Source organism: Pelodiscus sinensis, chromosome 1 (genome assembly GCF_052426305.1).
Source record: "Pelodiscus sinensis isolate ZL-2025 chromosome 1, ASM5242630v1, whole genome shotgun sequence".
NCBI classification, from domain to species: Eukaryota; Metazoa; Chordata; order Testudines; family Trionychidae; genus Pelodiscus; species Pelodiscus sinensis.
In genome coordinates, this window is record NC_143052.1 from 321,124,479 (window position 1) to 321,142,252 (window position 17,774).

Here is a 17,774-nt window from a genome sequence, read left to right on the forward strand (position 1 = left end):
GAACTGGGGCAGATCTCATCTGTCCTTTTGAGGACTTGGGAGGCAGGGGGACTGTGGGAATGTACTGGAGGATTGTGAGCTCTGAGAGTTGGCATAGCATAGTGGTTGGATGAACCCCCAGCGGGGCCAGCTAGTCTGGCTGAAAACACCCACACCAGTGAGAGGACTGAGTGTGTGGCTGGGAAGAGTGCGGGTGACAGCCCAAGAAGAGCAGGAGTTAACTTTGCAGGGGAGACGCAGGGTGTGTGATGCAATGGCAGGCTGACTCTGCAGTTCAGCCTGAGCAGAACAGGTGCAGAAGAGACAGCACCTTCCCTCCCCCACCTGCACCCGCATCACAAGGACCCCATTCCTCCCCACCATCACTGGGTTCATGGGACATCCCCTTAGCAGGATCCCAGCCCTCTCCTTTGCCGCACGAGGATCTGGGGGAGACCCCCACCATTTCCCCTGCCCTACTGTGATGGGGGATCCCCACACTCCCATCTGCCCATCAGGAATTGGGGGACCCCCACTCTTCCCTATGTCCCACAGGACTCGGGGGACCACCAATCCACCGCTCTGCCCCAGAAGGGATCGGGAGACCCCAGCCCTTCCCCATCTTCGCCGGGAGCCGGGGGCCCCGCCCCCGCTCCTCCCTGGCATCACAGGGTGCAGCTGCTCGGGTCCGAGCCGTCCCCTCCCCGCAGCCGGCCTGCAGCGCCGATGCCTGGGATAGGGGCGGTGGGAGCGCGGTGCAGGCACCGGCCGAGGAGGAGCCCCAGGAAGGGCCCCGAGGCCGAGTCGGGCCAGGCCGGGGCCGACATGGACGCAGCGATCTGGATCTATCAGTTCCGGCTGATCGTGCTGGGCGACTCCACCGTGGGCAAGTCCTGCCTGCTGCACCGCTTCACCGAGGGCCGCTTCCCGGGGCCGCTGCACTGCGACCCCACCGTGGGGGTGGACTTCTTCTCCCGCCTGGTGGAGATCGAGCCCGGCAAGCGGGTCAAGTTGCAGCTGTGGGACACGGCGGGGCAGGAGCGGTTCAGGTACAGGCGGCTCCGCTTGCTCCCGGCCTCCTCCCAGCGCCTCTGCCTCCCCGCCCATCCCCGCGCCGCCCCGGTACCCTCCGCCTCCCCGCCCATCCCCGCGCCGCCCCGGTACCCTCCGCCTCCCCGCCCATCCCCGCGCCGCCCCGGTACCCTCCGCCTCCCCGCCCATCCCCGCGCCGCCCCGGTACCCTCCGCCTCCCCGCCCATTCCCGCGCCGCCCCGGTACCCTCCGCCTCCCCGCCCATCCCCGCGCCGCCCCGGTACCCTCCGCCTCCCCGCCCATCCCCGCGCCGCCCCGGTACCCTCCGCCTCCCCGCCCATTCCCGCGCCGCCCCGGTACCCTCCGCCTCCCCGCCCATCCCCGCGCCGCCCCGGTACCCCCCCCCGGTCTCCCTGCCCATTCCCGCGCCGTCCCGGTACCCCCCCCCCCCCCCCCGGTGTCCCCGCCCATCCCCGCGCCGCCCCGGTACCCTCTGCCTCCCCGCCCATCCCCGCGCCGTCCCGGTACCCCCCCCCCCGGTGTCCCCGCCCATCCCCGCGCCGTCCTGGCACCCCCCCGGTCTTCCCGCCCATTCCCGCGCCGTCCCGGTACCCCCCCCCCCGGCCTCCCCGCCCGTCCCCGCGCCATCCCAGTACCCCCTGCCTCCCTGCCCATCCCCGCGCCGCTCTAGCCCCACCCCCGAGGAAGCCAGTCTGCCTACTCCCTATCATTCCTGTGTCTCCCGGGGACCACATCTAGGACCCCTCCGTCGCCTTCCAGTCTCCACAACACCCCTTGGACACACCCTACTGCACACTGATTCCACCCAGGCCTCCCACCTGCTGCCTTTCCCCAGCATAGACCCTACTCCCCTCTACTCCCTCCATCCCTCCAGCGACCACACTGTCCCCCTAGCTGCACACACTGCTTTCTAGGTACCCACTCTCCCCAGAATCGACTGTAGCCACAAGACCTTACCTCCATCCCAACCCCCACACTCCTGAACGTTACACACTCTCCAGTCTAACCTCTAGGACCCCCTCCTGTTTCTCCTCTCTCTTTCCCCCAAAGCACATCCTCCTCCCTAGCCCTTCCCCTCATACTAGGTGACACTCTAAGGTGCAGTGCACTCCACCACACTCCATACAGAAAGGATAAATACTGTAACTGCCCAATCTCTTTACCCTTTTTGGTCTCTGACCCACTTCTCCACTGAGAATAGCACATCCCTTTCGCACATTTGCCCGCTCCCTTTCACTAGGGGATCTCTACTTCACCCTTTCCCTCCAGTCTCTTACTTTCTTACCACCTTTAAGCTAGTCTCCTCTTTCATCTCTCCTTCCTCTGCAGTAGGGGGGAAGCTAGCCCTTTCCCCAGTCCAAAGAGCTAGCTCCACTGAGCTGTGCCAGTGACAGAGCCATAGTGTAGACACCTTGCCGTCCATACCCTTGGGGGTGTCTAGATTACAGGTTTTTTTTGAAAAAAGTGGCCTTTTAAAAAAAAAAGTCCCGTGCATCTAGACTGCTGCCGCGTTTTTTCAAAAGTGAATCAAAAGAACATGGCAGTTTTTTCAACTGCAGAAAGCCTCATTTTAGGAGGAATAACACCTTTTTTCAAAGGTGCTCTTTTGAAAAAAGGTGCTATGTAATGCAAACTGTGCTTTTTCGAAAGAGAGCATCCAGACTGCCTGGGTGCTCTCTTTCGAAAAAGCGGCTTGCTTTTTCAAAAGTATTGGTTGTAGTCTAGACGCTCTTTTTCGAAAAACGCTTTTTTGAAAGAGGCTTGCAGTCTAGACGTAGCCTTTGGTTGCTGAGAGTTCTATCTTCTCCAATACTCCTTTTACTGCTACGAGTGGTGGAATGCTGGAGCTGAACTAGCAAGGTTGCAACACAGTCTTCCCCCACTATAAGTATCAAAATCCTCTCTCTTCACCTAGAATTAATATCATCACTGATGCCTATGCTTTCAAGCCTGAGGCTCATATCTCTCAAGTTCCTTCACATTCCCAGTTCTAACCTGGGCTCTCTCCCTTCTATTTTGGCTCCTAGCAATTTGTGTGTGGATTTTAGATTGGGCTTACAAACTGGTTTTAGCTGCGATCTATAAACCAGTTTTGAATAGAGGTACCAACAGGTGAGAGGCTAATACATGAATTTATTCTAACTCCCAACCCCATTGCACCTTGTAGCCCTTACACCATTCTCTTGATGACCACTATGCTTCCAGCATGCTCCTTGGCAAGGTTAAATAGTGACTGGTTCACTCGTAGGAAATTGCAGGAGATTCATTTATGCACACCATCTTCTTCCCCTTGCAGATCCACAGTTCTTCCACAACTAACTTTTTGCCATCAGGCCTCTCCAAGATTAGTGCAGGATTCAGAACTAATAACAACAGCCTCTTAATATTTTTCAACTTCCTAGTGTTTTCCAACAAACAAATGCAAAATACTTATAAGCATATGTGACGGCCTTGCCCCCTTTCCTGTCCTCGAGGAAGGGAGTTGGGGGGAATTGCGAATCCGTCACGACCTGACCTGTTCCCGTCGTGCCCGTCCGGGGCGTCAAGTCTTCTATAGGCGAGGTTCTCTGGCCACACGCTAATGGGTACTCCACGTCGGACATGTTCTGCCCCACGCAGAAGGGGGGGAAAAAGGGGGCCCGGGCTCGCCCTCACTCACAGGCCCCAGCCCAGGGCCCTAAGGACTCAGACTGCTTGCCAGTCTGGGTCTGGCTGATGGGGGTGTGCCCCTAAACGCATCAGCCCACGGGCTTCCTCACCGCCCTGCCCTGGGCTACTTCCTTTTCCCCCTTCAGTGGCCCTTACCCTGACGGCGTTGAATCTCGGCAGGGCCACGGCTCGGGGTAGGGCGCTGTCTCTCCTGGCCAGTCCAGTCTCTCCCTCCAGTCGCTCCCCTTTTTCCTGCATTGTCTGGCGGTTTTTAAAGCTCCCACCGGGCTGGCGCGCCGGAGTCCGTCCCACCCCCTGCCTTGTCCACCCCGCTGATTGGCCTCTCAGCCTGTCCAGGTTGGCCTCAGCCACTCTCTGGCGGCGCCACTGTGCTCGCCCAGCTGAGCTGCGCTTTCACTCAGCTGAGCCGCAGCGCTGCCCCGCCAAGCCGCGCCTCTGCTCAGCTGAGCCACGGCATTCCCGCTCAGCTGAGCTGCGGCTTGGGAGCAGCCGGCGCACGGCCGGTATCTGCTCCAGGGTCTCTCTGTCAGGGCGCAGAGCCCCTGGCTTTCAGTGTGGGGTCTTGGTGCCCCGTCACAGCATATAACTAATGGCTAGAAATTGCCATATTTTGATTTTGCTGGCAAAGGTCCAATATGTCTAATGACAAGGCTGCTAGTTGATTCAAAGGGATGTAAATAAAATACCATATTAAATCAAATAATAGCCATCATTTAACATGATGATGCTCAGGGGATATGCAATGATGAGTCATGCATGCATTGCTTCTACATTTATCCACTCATGTATATGATATGTGTTCTCCAATATCCAGTTGACACATACCAGAGGAAATATCCTGTTTGGTTTTTTAATAGGCATTTGTTGACAGCTGGCATACATAGAAATTATTAAAGCTTTTATTGTGTTTAGGCTCTTAAATCTGTTCAAGCAAGTTATAAATAAATTACTAAACTATAAACAGTATATTGGAAACTTGTATATTCTGTCCTCTCTTCATCATACTTAAATGAAGAAAACTGTAGATTATAATCAAACAATAAACTTGGGGAGAATAGAAGATGCCAAAAGGTCATCTTACTTTACAAGGATGCTTTTGTTGTAACAATAAAAATGGCTAAGCAGTGTATCTGTCTCTTTCTCAAGCCTGTTCCAGGTCCTTTGAACTGTCCCATCAGTGCAAGGCATTATTAAGGTTGGTTTAATACATACCCAGAAGATTTCCTTGTGTAAGAGGAAGGCATAGTAGTTGTTATATGCCAGCCCTCCTGCCGGTCCCAAGCCTAGGGGATATCCCTAGATAAAAGTACATTTGGATAGTGCACCTACTCAAACCTTTTTCCTTCTTCTACATTTATGTTAAAACATTTGAGAAAGGTAGTATATCTGCCCCTGGTGTCTTGGGTTTGGAATCCGCATCTTAGTAAGCTTATGGAAGTGTCTTTTAAATTGCCGAGGAAGGACCTTTGCATTACTTTCCGTTAAAATGGCATGGGTGCTACTACTCCTTATAGTGAGATCAGATAATACGGTGAGGGATACAGTTTTATTAATAACATTTTATTTCTATTGTGGTAGCACTAAAGAGCTGCAATCATGGACAAGGACCCCGTTGTTCCAGGTGCTGTCCAAAGAGAACAAAAAGATAGCTCTGCCCTAAGGAATTTACAATCTAGAGGGACAAGAATCTAGATAGAGTATGTTTAATTAAAATAAAGGGTTTATTCACTGTATATTTCTGACCGAGATGGGATAAGATTTCATCTAAATCAGTCTATTTCTTTGCCTACCTTTTTTTCCTAAGCCTCACGCTATGCCAGGGAAACTAGCTTCAGAAAGTCTGTTTGTGTATAAGGAGAGTTGATCTATGGTCTCAAGTCAATCCATATGTATTATGTATGGTTTATACTAAAGCTTGTTACATAAAAGTGTTTGTAGTAGAGAGATTGAAAGAAGTTTTACAGTTCATGCTACCGGAATGTTAACATCAATAGCTTCCCTGTAAATTGTTTCAGTCTCTGATATTGCAACTTGTTTAGTTTACTTTTTCACAAAACATTAATCTTGGTTAAGAGACTCCAGCTTAGGCCCAAATCTGGAGAGCGCTGTTCCTTCTGACTTTATGTAATTAAGTATTCACTAGCAAGCCTTAGCAGACAACTGCAACAGGTGATCTAATTTATACTGGGGAACTTGAACCTTTCTCTGAAGTATCTGATAGTGACCACTGTCAGAGATAGGAACTAGACTAATGGACCACTGATATGATCCAGTATGGCAATTCCTCTGTTCCAATCACATTATTCATAGCTCTGCATTTAGTTTCTGCAACATAGAAGGAGCTTCTAGAATGGAAGTTGCTTATGGAAGAAGATTTTAGGTAAGCAGATTCAACATATGAGTCAGAATGTAATTCTGATTTGGAAGCCAATCTTATTATTTACACAAAATTTGTAAACCTGGGTGATTGTAGTTACTCAGGCTCCAAGTGCAGAAGGTGGGGACCTACAAGAGACATTACAAATACTTTGCCAATAAAGGCATGTGTTAAAACTCCCTAAGGTCACAGATTCCTTGGCCTTGGGTTGCTATTGCTACCACCCCGCAAATGCAAAAATTCCTTTAAGAATCCAGGAAGGTGCATTTGCAAATTCTTTCCTGTGGGGTACCCTCAAACTCTTTAACCTTCCCTCTGGAGAGTGCTTGAAAAACTGTAATTTCTCCCAATTTTGTATGGTTTGCAGTGTTAAGCATGTGCACACAGAACCTCCTGCCCTCTAAGACTTAGGAATAAGAGCATGGTCTTAAAAAGGTGATTTTTATTAACAAAATAAAGAAAACATACTTGTGGAAACATTACTTGGTTGCTAGGTGTTACAGAAAAATAAAATAAAAATGATTACAACACAGATGATTGCTTCCCTGGGATTCATTTTTAAGAGTTACAGTGTTAGGGGATAGTTACACATGTTCTGCCCAGAGAAGTCCAACAAAACCCAGAATAAAGAAAATAACCTGATTGTGTCTGACTAAACATTCCCTGTTCTACTCACATACCTGTGGTTTCAAGATTTAGTATTTTCCTAAACATGGATGTTGCTGGATACTCCATGCCATGGTCCCTGGCTCAATTCATGTCTCCCAGCTTTGCTCTGGTCATACACTAGCAGGAATAGGAAGGTCATTGCTTCCAATTCAGAAACCTATGCTCTGTTTTCATTGGCTCTACTGACTTCCTGCCAACTCACTTCCTGCTTCCCTAGCATTCCTGGGGATTCTCTAGGACCGACTGGCTGTGTCTAGATTACATCCCTCTTTCAACAGAGTGATGTAAATTAGACACTTAGTGCAAATGAAGCAGGGATTTAAATATCCCATGCTTCATTTGCATAATAGTGTCATGGCGCTTTTTCAAAAAAGCGCCATTTCGAAAGTAAAACTGCAGTCTAGACACGGTTCTTTTGAAAATGGCAGGCTTTTTCGAAAGATCCTGTACTCCTCGGTATAGAAAGAGCCTATACTCCACGGTTTTACTTTCAAAATGGCGTTTTTTCGAAAAAGCACCATGATGCAATTATGCAAATTAAGTGTGGGATATTTAAATCCCCTCTTCATTTACACTTTTAAGTGTCTAATTTACACATCCCTCTGTCGAAAGAGGGATGTAGTCTAGACACAGCCACTGTCTGTAGTTTTAACCCTTACAGGCAAGATAATTAGGGCTAAACCCCAAGAATTAACTTTTTTAAATGATTTCAGTTAACTCCCTGTGATCATTCTGCAGTATAACTGTCCCTTTTACCATACCCCTCTCTTTCCATTTTATGAGAAACAATCAAATTCCACGCACATCCCATTATCCTGGCACAACCAAACTGAAAAAATTAGGCTCACTGATGCACATCTGTGTGGCTTGTTTGGTAAACTGGGCTAATATATTTTATACTGCTAAGTTTAAATGAAAACATCTAGGAACAAACAATGTAGACCAAACTTACACAGTAGAGAATGTTATGCTGGGAAGCAAAAGTGATTCTGAAAAAGAGTTTGGGGTTGTGGTATATAATCAGCTGAACTTGAACTTCCAGTGTCAAGCTGTAGTCTAAATCCTTAAGTGTATTATTGGGAATATGAGGAGTAGAGAGTTTATTTTATCTCTGTATTGGACATTAGTGAAACCACTGGTGTCCTGTTCTGACATCTATAATTCAGGAAGAATGTTGATAAATAGGAGAGGGTTCAAAGAAAAGTCACAAGAGTGATTAGAGGATTAGAAAACATGCTTTATAATAATAGATTCAAGAAATGAGTTTATTTAGAATTAGCTTAATAAAGAGAAGATTGGGGGTGATATGATTACAATATATAGGTATCTACCAGGGAATAAATATTTAATAATCAGGTCTTCAATCTAGCAGAGAAAGATAAAATGCAATCTGTTGGCTAGAAGTTGAAGGTAGACAAATTCAGACTAGAAATGAATTCTGACTAGAAACGGGAGGGATAGCTCAGTGGCTTGTGCATTGGCCTGCTAAACCTAGGGTTGTGAGCTCAGCCCTTGAAGGGTGCTGTTTAGGGATCTGGGGCAAAATCTGTTGGAGATAGTACTTGTTCCTGCCATAAGGGGTAGGGGACTGGACTTGATAACGTCTCAAGGTCCCCTCTAGTTCTATGAGATAGATATAAATAAGACACAGATTTTTAATAGGATAATTAATCATTTGAATAACTGAGCAACGGTTATACTGAATTCTCCTTTAGAAATATTCTAAAAGCTATTCTCTTTTAGAATTTTGGGGAAGTTCTATGGCCTGTGTTACGCAAACTAGAGGATCACAATGGACCCTTCTGGTCTTGGGATCTAGGACAGATGGCAGAGCCACAATGCTGAGAGTCTCATTCCAAGCCTAAGTGATGGCAGCATAAAGAATTTTGGAAACCCTGTGCTATAAATAGGCAGAAGGTAAAGAGAAGTTCTTTATCAGTGCCATAATGAATGCATTTGCCCTTCTGACTTGTTTTTGGCCAGTGTTGCAGAACTTTCTTGTCTCGTGATATATTTAAAATTGTTAAAATTGTAAAAAATCACCTTCAGTTGTCAAGGGCTTTCCTGGTCCGGCTCTGTAAGAAAATGTGCCATCTGGGTCAGTCTCTGCAAAGAGACAGACCAGAGCAAGGTGGGATGTCTTGTGCCTCTTTGTCTTAGGGAACATCTACTTTGTCTTTGGTTTTTGCAAGTTACGGTTCAAGATTCTTAGAAATAAAGTGGTGTTATAGTGCAGCCTTCTAACTTCTCTCTTCGCATGCCATGAACATAACAAGTCTTATTCCTGATCACCTCAACAAGCATGATTATCTGCACAAAGTTTAATATCAAGGAATTAGTATTAGAGAAGATTACAATAAGAATGCTAGTTTATAGCAAACTTAGGCCACTATTCTGTCAATACTTTTCTATGTGCTTAGCTATAGAACTGATCATGTGAGCAGAGTGAAGTACATTCATGAATGTTTTCAGGATCAGAAACTTATCATTAAAAAATATAGTCATTAATGCTGTAATTTTTTTTTCTTGAATAAGTGCAGCATGGTAATTTTTATCAGAAACACCTTTTTCCAAACTGAGTCTATATCTAATGTTGATATCAGAGATACTATGTCCAAAGGTGCCTCATGCAGTGATAGCTTTTGGCTTTAAGAAAATATGGGAAATGAACATGGTCAAAGACAACTTCAGTAAATAAATTCTGGTGTATGAATAAGAACAAATGTGTATCTTGCGAAGAGATGGTAGGAAGTAAAGAATATTCTGCTGCATTGAAATATCATTGAAATATCAACTTGAAAAATTTAATTACTTTCCCTTTAAACTTTTCTTTTTCTCCTTCTTCTCTTTTCACTTTTCAGATCAATAACACGATCTTATTACCGCAATTCTGTTGGTGGCTTACTGGTGTTTGACATCACAAACCGGCGATCTTTTGAACATGTGAAAGACTGGCTAGAGGAAGCTAAAATGCATGTACAGCCATTTCACATTGTATTTCTGTTAGTGGGACATAAATGTGATTTAGTGTCACAGCGTCAGGTAACAAGAGAAGAAGCTGAAAAATTGTCATCTTCCTGTGGTATGAAATATATAGAAACCTCAGCAAAAGATGCCACAAATGTTGAAGAATCCTTTACAATTCTGACCCGAGACATATATGAACTTGTAAAGAAAGGAGAAATTTCTATACAGGATGGATGGGAAGGTGTTAAGAGTGGCTTTGTCCCAAATGTTGTCCATTCATCAGAGGAGGCTGTCAAGCCTAGAAGACGATGCATCTGCTAAACTCATAGCATGCCAAAGAGCATATCAGGTGTTCAGAGAATGATGCCAACATAAATAACATCATTTTGAAGACATATTAGATCATGATGTAACTGCATCATCAAATGATAACTCATTTTTGTATCATTTTGTCTAATACATAACTTCATAAAATTTAAAGTGCTTTTTTCTTTCACAGTACAATAACTGATCAGTCTTCAAGAAAAAAATTAGATCATGCTTAGGGAAAAATATGTGCTAAGTAGCAAGATGATGAGACAATAATCATCACAGTAGGGTCCTCTTATAGGCTTTGTATTTTGAACAGAGTTTGAAATCAGGCTCTTGTATATAGGCCAAGTGCTGGTGAACTCATTGCTTCAGTTCATCTTGCCTCAGTTTGAGAGTTAAAATATTATAACTTGTACTTTTTTATTGTGACTCTTCATTCATGAAGAATGGATTTGCTAAGACAGCTAAGATTTGAGCACTGTAAAAATTCAGAAAAAAATCACTTAGAACAATCTTTTAGTTTGATTTCTTCAATCAGCAAAAACTTTTGTTATGACTGTGAATATAAGCCTTACTAAAGAACAAGAATGTATTTGAGAAGACATATATTTATATACTAAAAAAGAGAATAGAAGAATTGCAGTTTAGAATGAAATATTTTCTGAATCATCAGTGTAACTAGATACAACAAATGGTATAGCTATTATTCTCAGTGCATATAAAAATAGGGCTATGTCTACATTGCAGAGAGAAAAGTCAGAAAAAGATACGCAAATTGCAAACTGCAATTTGCATATCTTTTTCCACTTTTTTTTCCAAAAGAGGCTTTTCTGAAATTTGGCCCCATCTACACAGGGCCAAATTTCAGAAAAAACTCCTCTTTCAGAACATCCCTTATTCCTCTCACAGAGAGGAATATAGGGATGCCGAAAGACCATGTCCACTTTTTCAGAAATTGTTCCCAGAAGAGCTCTGCATTCTAGACATAGCCTAGATTTCTGCAACTACTAGAAGCAAGAAAGTAATTTAAACTACTACCAAGAAAGTAATTTAAAATTTGTGAAGTGTAAATTTTTTTTTTCAAAATAGGAGTTGTGTTAGGCAAGTATTATTATTGCATATTTAAAGGAATCAGTTTACATTTCTGAGCTACAATAATTCATTCATTCATGAAAATATTTATAATAGTTGATAACCTCATTTATTGGGTCAGATCCTCGGCTGGGTTAATAGACCTGGATTCATGGACATCTTGGGAGTTACACCATTTACACCAGCTGAAGATCTTGCCCATTAGCTTTATAGAATAATTCTGATTCTTACTAGGAATAAGATTCAAGAAAATATTTAGGACTGTGTTTTAAGGGGACTCCTGCCCTGAATATGGAGAAAATAGGGGTTGATTTATTCTCAGCCACTCTTTGTCAAACTGTGATCTGCAGAATGAAAGGTTCTAAGAATCTAGCCATTTACCATGTTGGAAGGGAAGGGAGTCCATAAATGGATTTCACTCTTAAGAGAGAGCCACAGAATGAAAAAAGTTGGAGGAGCCATCTGAAAATCTTAACTTAATTTGGAGGAAAGCTTAACTTAATCCTAAACTAAGAGAAATTGGACCAAGCAAGCATGCTGCATTTTAACCAGCCTTGGACTCACCTTCCTATTACCTGTGGGCACATACTTTTATTTTGCAAAATATGCCCACTTGTGTCATTTATATGCCAAATAACCCAATGTCATTTGTATCTTGGTGGCATACTAAATGGATAGTTCACAGTTGATGGGTGCTCGCCTCTGAATCAACTGTACTACTCATTTATGTTAAGGCCTCTTTATGCTGGCAGAGTGGTATAAAGGGGGCTACTATAATGGGAGTCTGGCCCAAAGATTCTAGTGTCATACTGTAGGAGTTAACATAAAACCTGCACTCTGATTCACTGTGTGACCATGGGCAAGTCAATTAACCGCTGTGCCTCAGTTGCCCCATCTCTAAAATAAGAATACTGATTTTTACTTACCTTTGCAAAGACACTGAGATCTTGTACAACTAACTCTTGGGGCAGGGACCTTATTTGCCTGTGTCTGTGCACAACATTTATCACAATGGAGCCCAGAGACTAAGAATTCTGCTACAATGGAAATAATAGTTATACAGATGATATGCTAAGTATTATTATTTTAAGTCTACATTTAATGGCATACAACCCCAAGTCAAAGCTATTCATTTTGAAAAAAAGACTCATGAATGCTCTTTAGCTAATACACTTTTCTTCCTATGTGAAAGGATTTTTGTGTGGGAACGGAGTGGAAACATGCAGAATAATAGAACAATCATCAGACTAAAGCCTTAATGATCTCTGTTGGGAATGTTGTAGTCTTAAATTAATTGTGATGGGAGGGCTGATTTACCCAAATTTGACTACATGAGGAATTGCCATAGCCAATTAACCCAGAAAGAATTTACAATGTATTTAAAGTACTTGCACCTATTCAACTTATGTGTAGCACCTATAACTGTAGAAAAATGTGTACATTCAAATGCTGCATCTCTAGGTAACATGTTAAACTGATATGGTACATTCTCACTACACACCAACATTTAAAGAAATCTCTGCTGTATGGCTGACTTGCTGAAATGTATATTATATGTTTTGCAGTACTGTATACAAATAACAGCTTGAGCATGATGCAGATATCTGATTATATCTTAATGCACCTTAATTATTTTTCCAGAAAGTTTAAAGATAATCACTTGAAACTAATATTGGAGCTTAATATGGTAGGAGGAAAAATAACCTTCTACAAATTAAATATTTTTCTTGAATATTTTATGTATTGTTAAGTCCCATTTGTGGATAAGTGGAATCCTAAAAGCAAGTCTGTCTGAATTTGGTTTCCTGTTTCCATTAATGCAGTGATTCTCCATCAGGGGTATGCAAAGGTCTTGCAGGGGGTACATCAATTCATTTAGGGTACGTTTAGACAGTAGCACTATTTCGGGATACTTCCGGTATCCCAAAAGAGCTATTCCATGTCTTTGAAGCAAGCCCATTACAGTAAAACTCCAATAGTCCGGCATCCATCTGTATGGCATTCCCGGTAGTCTGGCATCAAAATGGTAAGAGTCTAGTGAGTGATCTTCAGCAAAAAAACGAGTCATAAGGCAGCAGCTGAACCAAGCGAAACCGGATGGGACCGAGTCAGTCTGCCACTGGTATTGTGTGACGCTGGACAGTGCTTGTACTACAATATATATATATATATATATATATATATATATATAACCATTTTATAGTACCTCCTGATAGTCCGGCATATCCGATAATCCAGCACCACCTAGGTCCCAAAGGTTCTGGATTATTGGAAGTCTACTATACTTCAAAATGTAACAGGCTCGCTATTCTGACATCCCTGTAAACCTTGTTCCGCGAGGTGTAAGGGACATTCTGGAATAGCAGTTTATTTTGAAATTGACTTGAAATAAGCTATGCAATTTGCGAAGCTCAAATTGCATTGATTATTTCAAGCTAAGGGTGCAGTGTAGATGCGCCCCTAAAAATTTGCCTAGTTTTATAACAGACTACATAAAAAGCACTCATAAAGTCGGTACACACTAAAATATCGTACTATGATTTGTTTATACTGCTCTGTAAACTGTACACTGAAATGTAAGTACAATATTTATATTCTAATCTCATGGGTGGTGGGTAGTACAGGCAAGGGAAGGAACTGCCTTCGCAAAACTGCCTATGCCTTGACTGCCGGGGAAGGCTGGGGCTGCAGAGTGGCAAGCTGGCTTCCCAAGCTTCCCTGGCCACCAGGAAGGGCTGGGCTGTGGCACAGCAGCCCAGCTTCCCCAGTCACCTGGGAGGGCTAGGGCAGTGGCGTGGCAGCCCTGGTCTCTGGCTGCCAGGGAGAGCTGGGACCAGGCTGCATCATGGTAGCCCCAGCCCTCCAGGAAGGATCAAGTTGGGATGGGCGGGATTGGGGCTTGCCTTCCCCAGCAGCGTCTTCACCCGCCACCCATGTACAGTCATATTATTTTATAATTATATGGTCAAAATGAGAAAGGAAGCAATTTTTCAGGAATAATGTGCTGTGAAACTTTTGTATTTTTAGGTCCGATTTTGTATAGCTTTTAAGTGAGGTGAAACTCGGGGTACACAAGATAAATCAGACTCCTGAAAGAGATATGGTAATTTGGAAAGATTGAGAGCCACTGCTCTAACAAATTTCAGGCATCCAAAACTTTGGTTTGTGATCCACTACAATTTAAAAAATTTAAATAGATCTTTAAGATGCCTTAAAATTTGCTAGTGAAGAAAAAAGTAATCTTGCTGTGCTCAGTGAAATACTTTAGGCATAGAATTCTTCAGATAAATATGGCAGCACATAGCTGCACCACCTTAGGAGCAGATCGGAGACTGAATTGTGGCTCAAATTGTTAGTCACAGTTTCTCCCCTACTCTTCCACCCTCTGGACAGGTGGAGAGTATGTCACTCAGGGGAGCCGACAGCCATGCTGGGCAAGGTGTGTGTGGGGAAACTGACTCCCCACTTCCGGAAGGGGTGAAGCTAAGGGAGGAAAGGGCAGGGTTGAGGGCAAATGGCCCTCAGCGCTACCCAGACCCTCCCCCGGTGCTGCCTGGAGCATGCTGCATGGGCACTCCGGCGGCAATTTAAAGGTTATGGGGCTCTCAGTGTCACCATTGCTGCAGGCTATAGTTGTGACTATTTTCTTCCACTATTTGATCTGAGGAAGTGGGTCTGGCCCACGAAAGCTCATCATCTAATAAACCATCTTGTTAGTCTTTACAGTGCTACATAGTCCTGTATTTTGTTTCAAGGTAAGGAATAGTATTACCAAGTTCTGAATGTATTTAGAAATAGGAATATTTGTGTTTAATTCCACATTAAACTAACCATCCATGTAGGGGAAAAATTTTTCCAAAGGGGTATTTCACTGGTGCACCTACACTTCATATTGGCTCTCAGTTTCTAAACTTTAGAATCATGCCTCTCTGAAAAATGACTATATAAATATGACACCTTCTTCCCTCAGCTCTATGGCACTAACACAACTAAACAGAGAGCTAGATTTTATTTTGTGCATGTCGAGAACAGAATTGTTTCTGTTGAAGGAAATGGGGTTCCCCATAAATGTTAGTGGGGACGTAATACAAAGATAATATTGCACATATGTAATTGAGGACATAATAAATCTCATGAGACTGTGCTGTAATACTTGCTTATAAGATCGCAGGGCTTTATTGGAACACTGCAAATACCAGCTCCAGCAAACACAAATAGGATTCAACTTCCTGCTAAACCAGATCAGCTACAACAACATAGTAACGTCCCACACAAAAGCTACACATCAAGGCACAAGTTATTCAAAGACATCTGTTCTGTGTCTGGGTAACAATACTAAATCCTGATACAGCAATATTTGAGAAATTCATTACTGTCTGTTCAGTAGGTTATCTGAAAGACAGCTATCAGAAACAACCATATTTCTGTCAATTGCTGTATATTGCAGAGCAATACAATCAATGGAACAGAGAAGCCAACTACTCCTGTTTCCTGCCCAGAAAAGCTTACGCACCAGAGGGTGATAACTAGTAGCAATGGTTCCCTGTAACACAGATGGACTGTGTAGCTACTAATTATAAAAAATATAGGTAAAGGCCTCATTTGCAATATCACTATTCACATTTTTGTTTTTCTTCTTATATACTTAGCACTGTGGAACACACTGTAATAATGTCTATCCCTACTCAACCTACAACTAATGATAGAGTTGTTAGCTATAATTGCCCTAATTGTCATGGGTGTGGGTGAACACCCTGCTGGGGAAGGCAAGCACCAGCCCTGCCCTTTCTGTCCAACCTCCCCTCTCCCCCATGTCCCCGTAGAGTCAAGCCTGCCCCCCAATGCAGTGGTTAGTGCCCACCCAGGCAACTATCCCCAAGACCCTATAGCCTCCCATCTCCCAGCAGGTAATGTGTCCCCAGCCTTCCAAGCCTGGCTGAAGCATGGGCAGTTTGGGAAAGGCAATGTCTTCCCTTTCTTATGTTACCCACCACACATGCTAGTTAGGATTGTGTTGCTATGAGCGATACAAAGGTAAAAGGGCCAGACTGAAATACCAGACTGGAAAAGGATTGTCATTCTTGGATAGAAGGTAGTGTCATATGTGCACATACATATCTCCATATAAACAACACATGTGATTTATATGCCCCGAAGTTTAGTTATAAAACTACATTCCTCAATCAAAGTCCTGGGCCTAACATTCCCAGGTCCACCATTAAAAACTAAACACAATTAAAAAATAAAATCAGTCCATCAGTCTTTCAAGGGACTGGGCAGATCAAGGGACAGATGGGGCATGAATGGATGAATGATAAAGTAATGTGGCCATATCACAATATTTAGCATACTGGCTCATCTTCAGTCCATGAATTATGCTTTTCTGGGATAATGGGTAAATATCCTCCCCATGGGTGCCATTTTGGGAGGGTCAGGGCTACAGTCACATGTACCAGAACACTGTTTGCTCTTCTTTCCCTTTCTCTCATAATCAGGAGTGAGAAGAAAGTCCACAACTTGTATGAATTCCTTGCACTTCCAGCTGGTGAGGGAAGGGGGCAGAGGACTAAGTGATGCAAACTGCATACTTTCCCCTCATTCCCTGATCATGAAGGGAAAGGGAAGAAGAGCAAGCAGCATTCTGGTACCTGCATCTTTATCCCTTCCCACCCTCCCAGGAGCCCTGCACCATGCCATACAACCCCTTACCTAAGGCCGTGCATTGTGGTGATATTCATCCCTGTCCTAAGGCCAGGAGACCCTGATCCCAGCTGAACTGGCTTTGTCTGACTGTTAAGAGCAGAGCCCCTGATTGTTAATGATGCTGTCCTGCTTAAAGGCCAGTAGACTGCGCTGCCAAAGTGGCTGACTGCCAGAGCAGAGACTCTGATTACTCATTACCCTGTCCTGTTTAGAGGCCAGGGAAGCCGGACTGCTGCTGAACTGGCCCTGTCTGGTTGTGAGGACAGAGCTTCTGATTGCTAACTACCCTCACTGCCTAAAGGCCAGGGAACCTTCCTGTTAAACTCTGACATCAATAGAGACTAGTAAGGCTGGGAAGAGCCCCTCCTTGCCCAGGTATCCACATCCCTTGGAGCTGACTCCATAGGTGCTCTGGGCCTGACACAGGGAAAAATTAGTGGCTGCTCAACAACCACCTACAGCAAAGCTCCCCCTCTCTGCCTCCCTCTCCTCCTCTCCCCCCCATGCCTCGTCCCAGCTGGTGGCTCTCAAATGCCTTGCGAGCACTTCTGAGCTATGTCTACACTCACGGCTTCTTGTGAGAGAACTATGCAAATGAGGCTAAGTGTGGAATGTCTCTGAGCCTCATTTGCATACCCAATGAACTGCCATTTTTGCAGAAGAGGCTCTTGCACCAGAAGGAGCTGTCTACACTGCCCCTTCTTGCACAAGAAAAACCCTCTTGCGCAATGCCATTACTCCTGAAAATAATCAGCATAGCAGCATTGGGCAAGAGGGTTTTTCTTGCACAAGAAGGGGCAGTGTAGACAGTTCCATCTGGCTCAAGAGCCTCTTCTGCAAAAATGTCAGTTTATTAGGTATGCAAATGAGGCTCGGCAATAGTCCATGCTTAGCCTCATTTGCATATTTCTTGCGCAAGAAGCTGCGAGTGTAGACATAGCTCTGGAGTGCT

General features: G+C 44.5%; 1 protein-coding gene across 2 annotated transcripts; it reads left to right on the top strand.

The window, feature by feature from the left end:
• The first annotated feature begins 666 nt into the window (after window positions 1–666).
• On the top strand, window positions 667–12,843 carry RAB39A (RAB39A, member RAS oncogene family). Of its 2 annotated transcripts, none has more exons than XM_089775701.1 (2): window positions 667–1,028; window positions 9,610–12,843. In XM_089775701.1, exons 1-2 carry the CDS (start codon window positions 706–708, stop codon window positions 10,034–10,036), a joined length of 750 nt encoding a protein of 249 aa, XP_089631827.1. In that variant the 5' UTR covers window positions 667–705; the 3' UTR covers window positions 10,037–12,843. The 2 variants fall into 2 exon arrangements, 1 of the variants encoding a protein (XP_089631827.1); XR_016348559.1 differs by lacking the exon at window positions 667–1,028 and adding an exon at window positions 8,354–8,665 and having other exon boundaries at window positions 9,610–9,747.
• Window positions 12,844–17,774: the final 4,931 nt, after the last annotated feature.

Bases quoted from the DNA above. Each gene is read 5' to 3' on its own strand.
- RAB39A (XM_089775701.1), top strand. From the start codon at position 706: ATGCCTGGGATAGGGGCGGTGGGAGCGCGGTGCAGGCACCGGCCGAGG. The intron at 1,029-9,609 runs GTACAGGCGGCT...TTCACTTTTCAG, and splicing joins GCGGGGCAGGAGCGGTTCAG to ATCAATAACACGATCTTATT.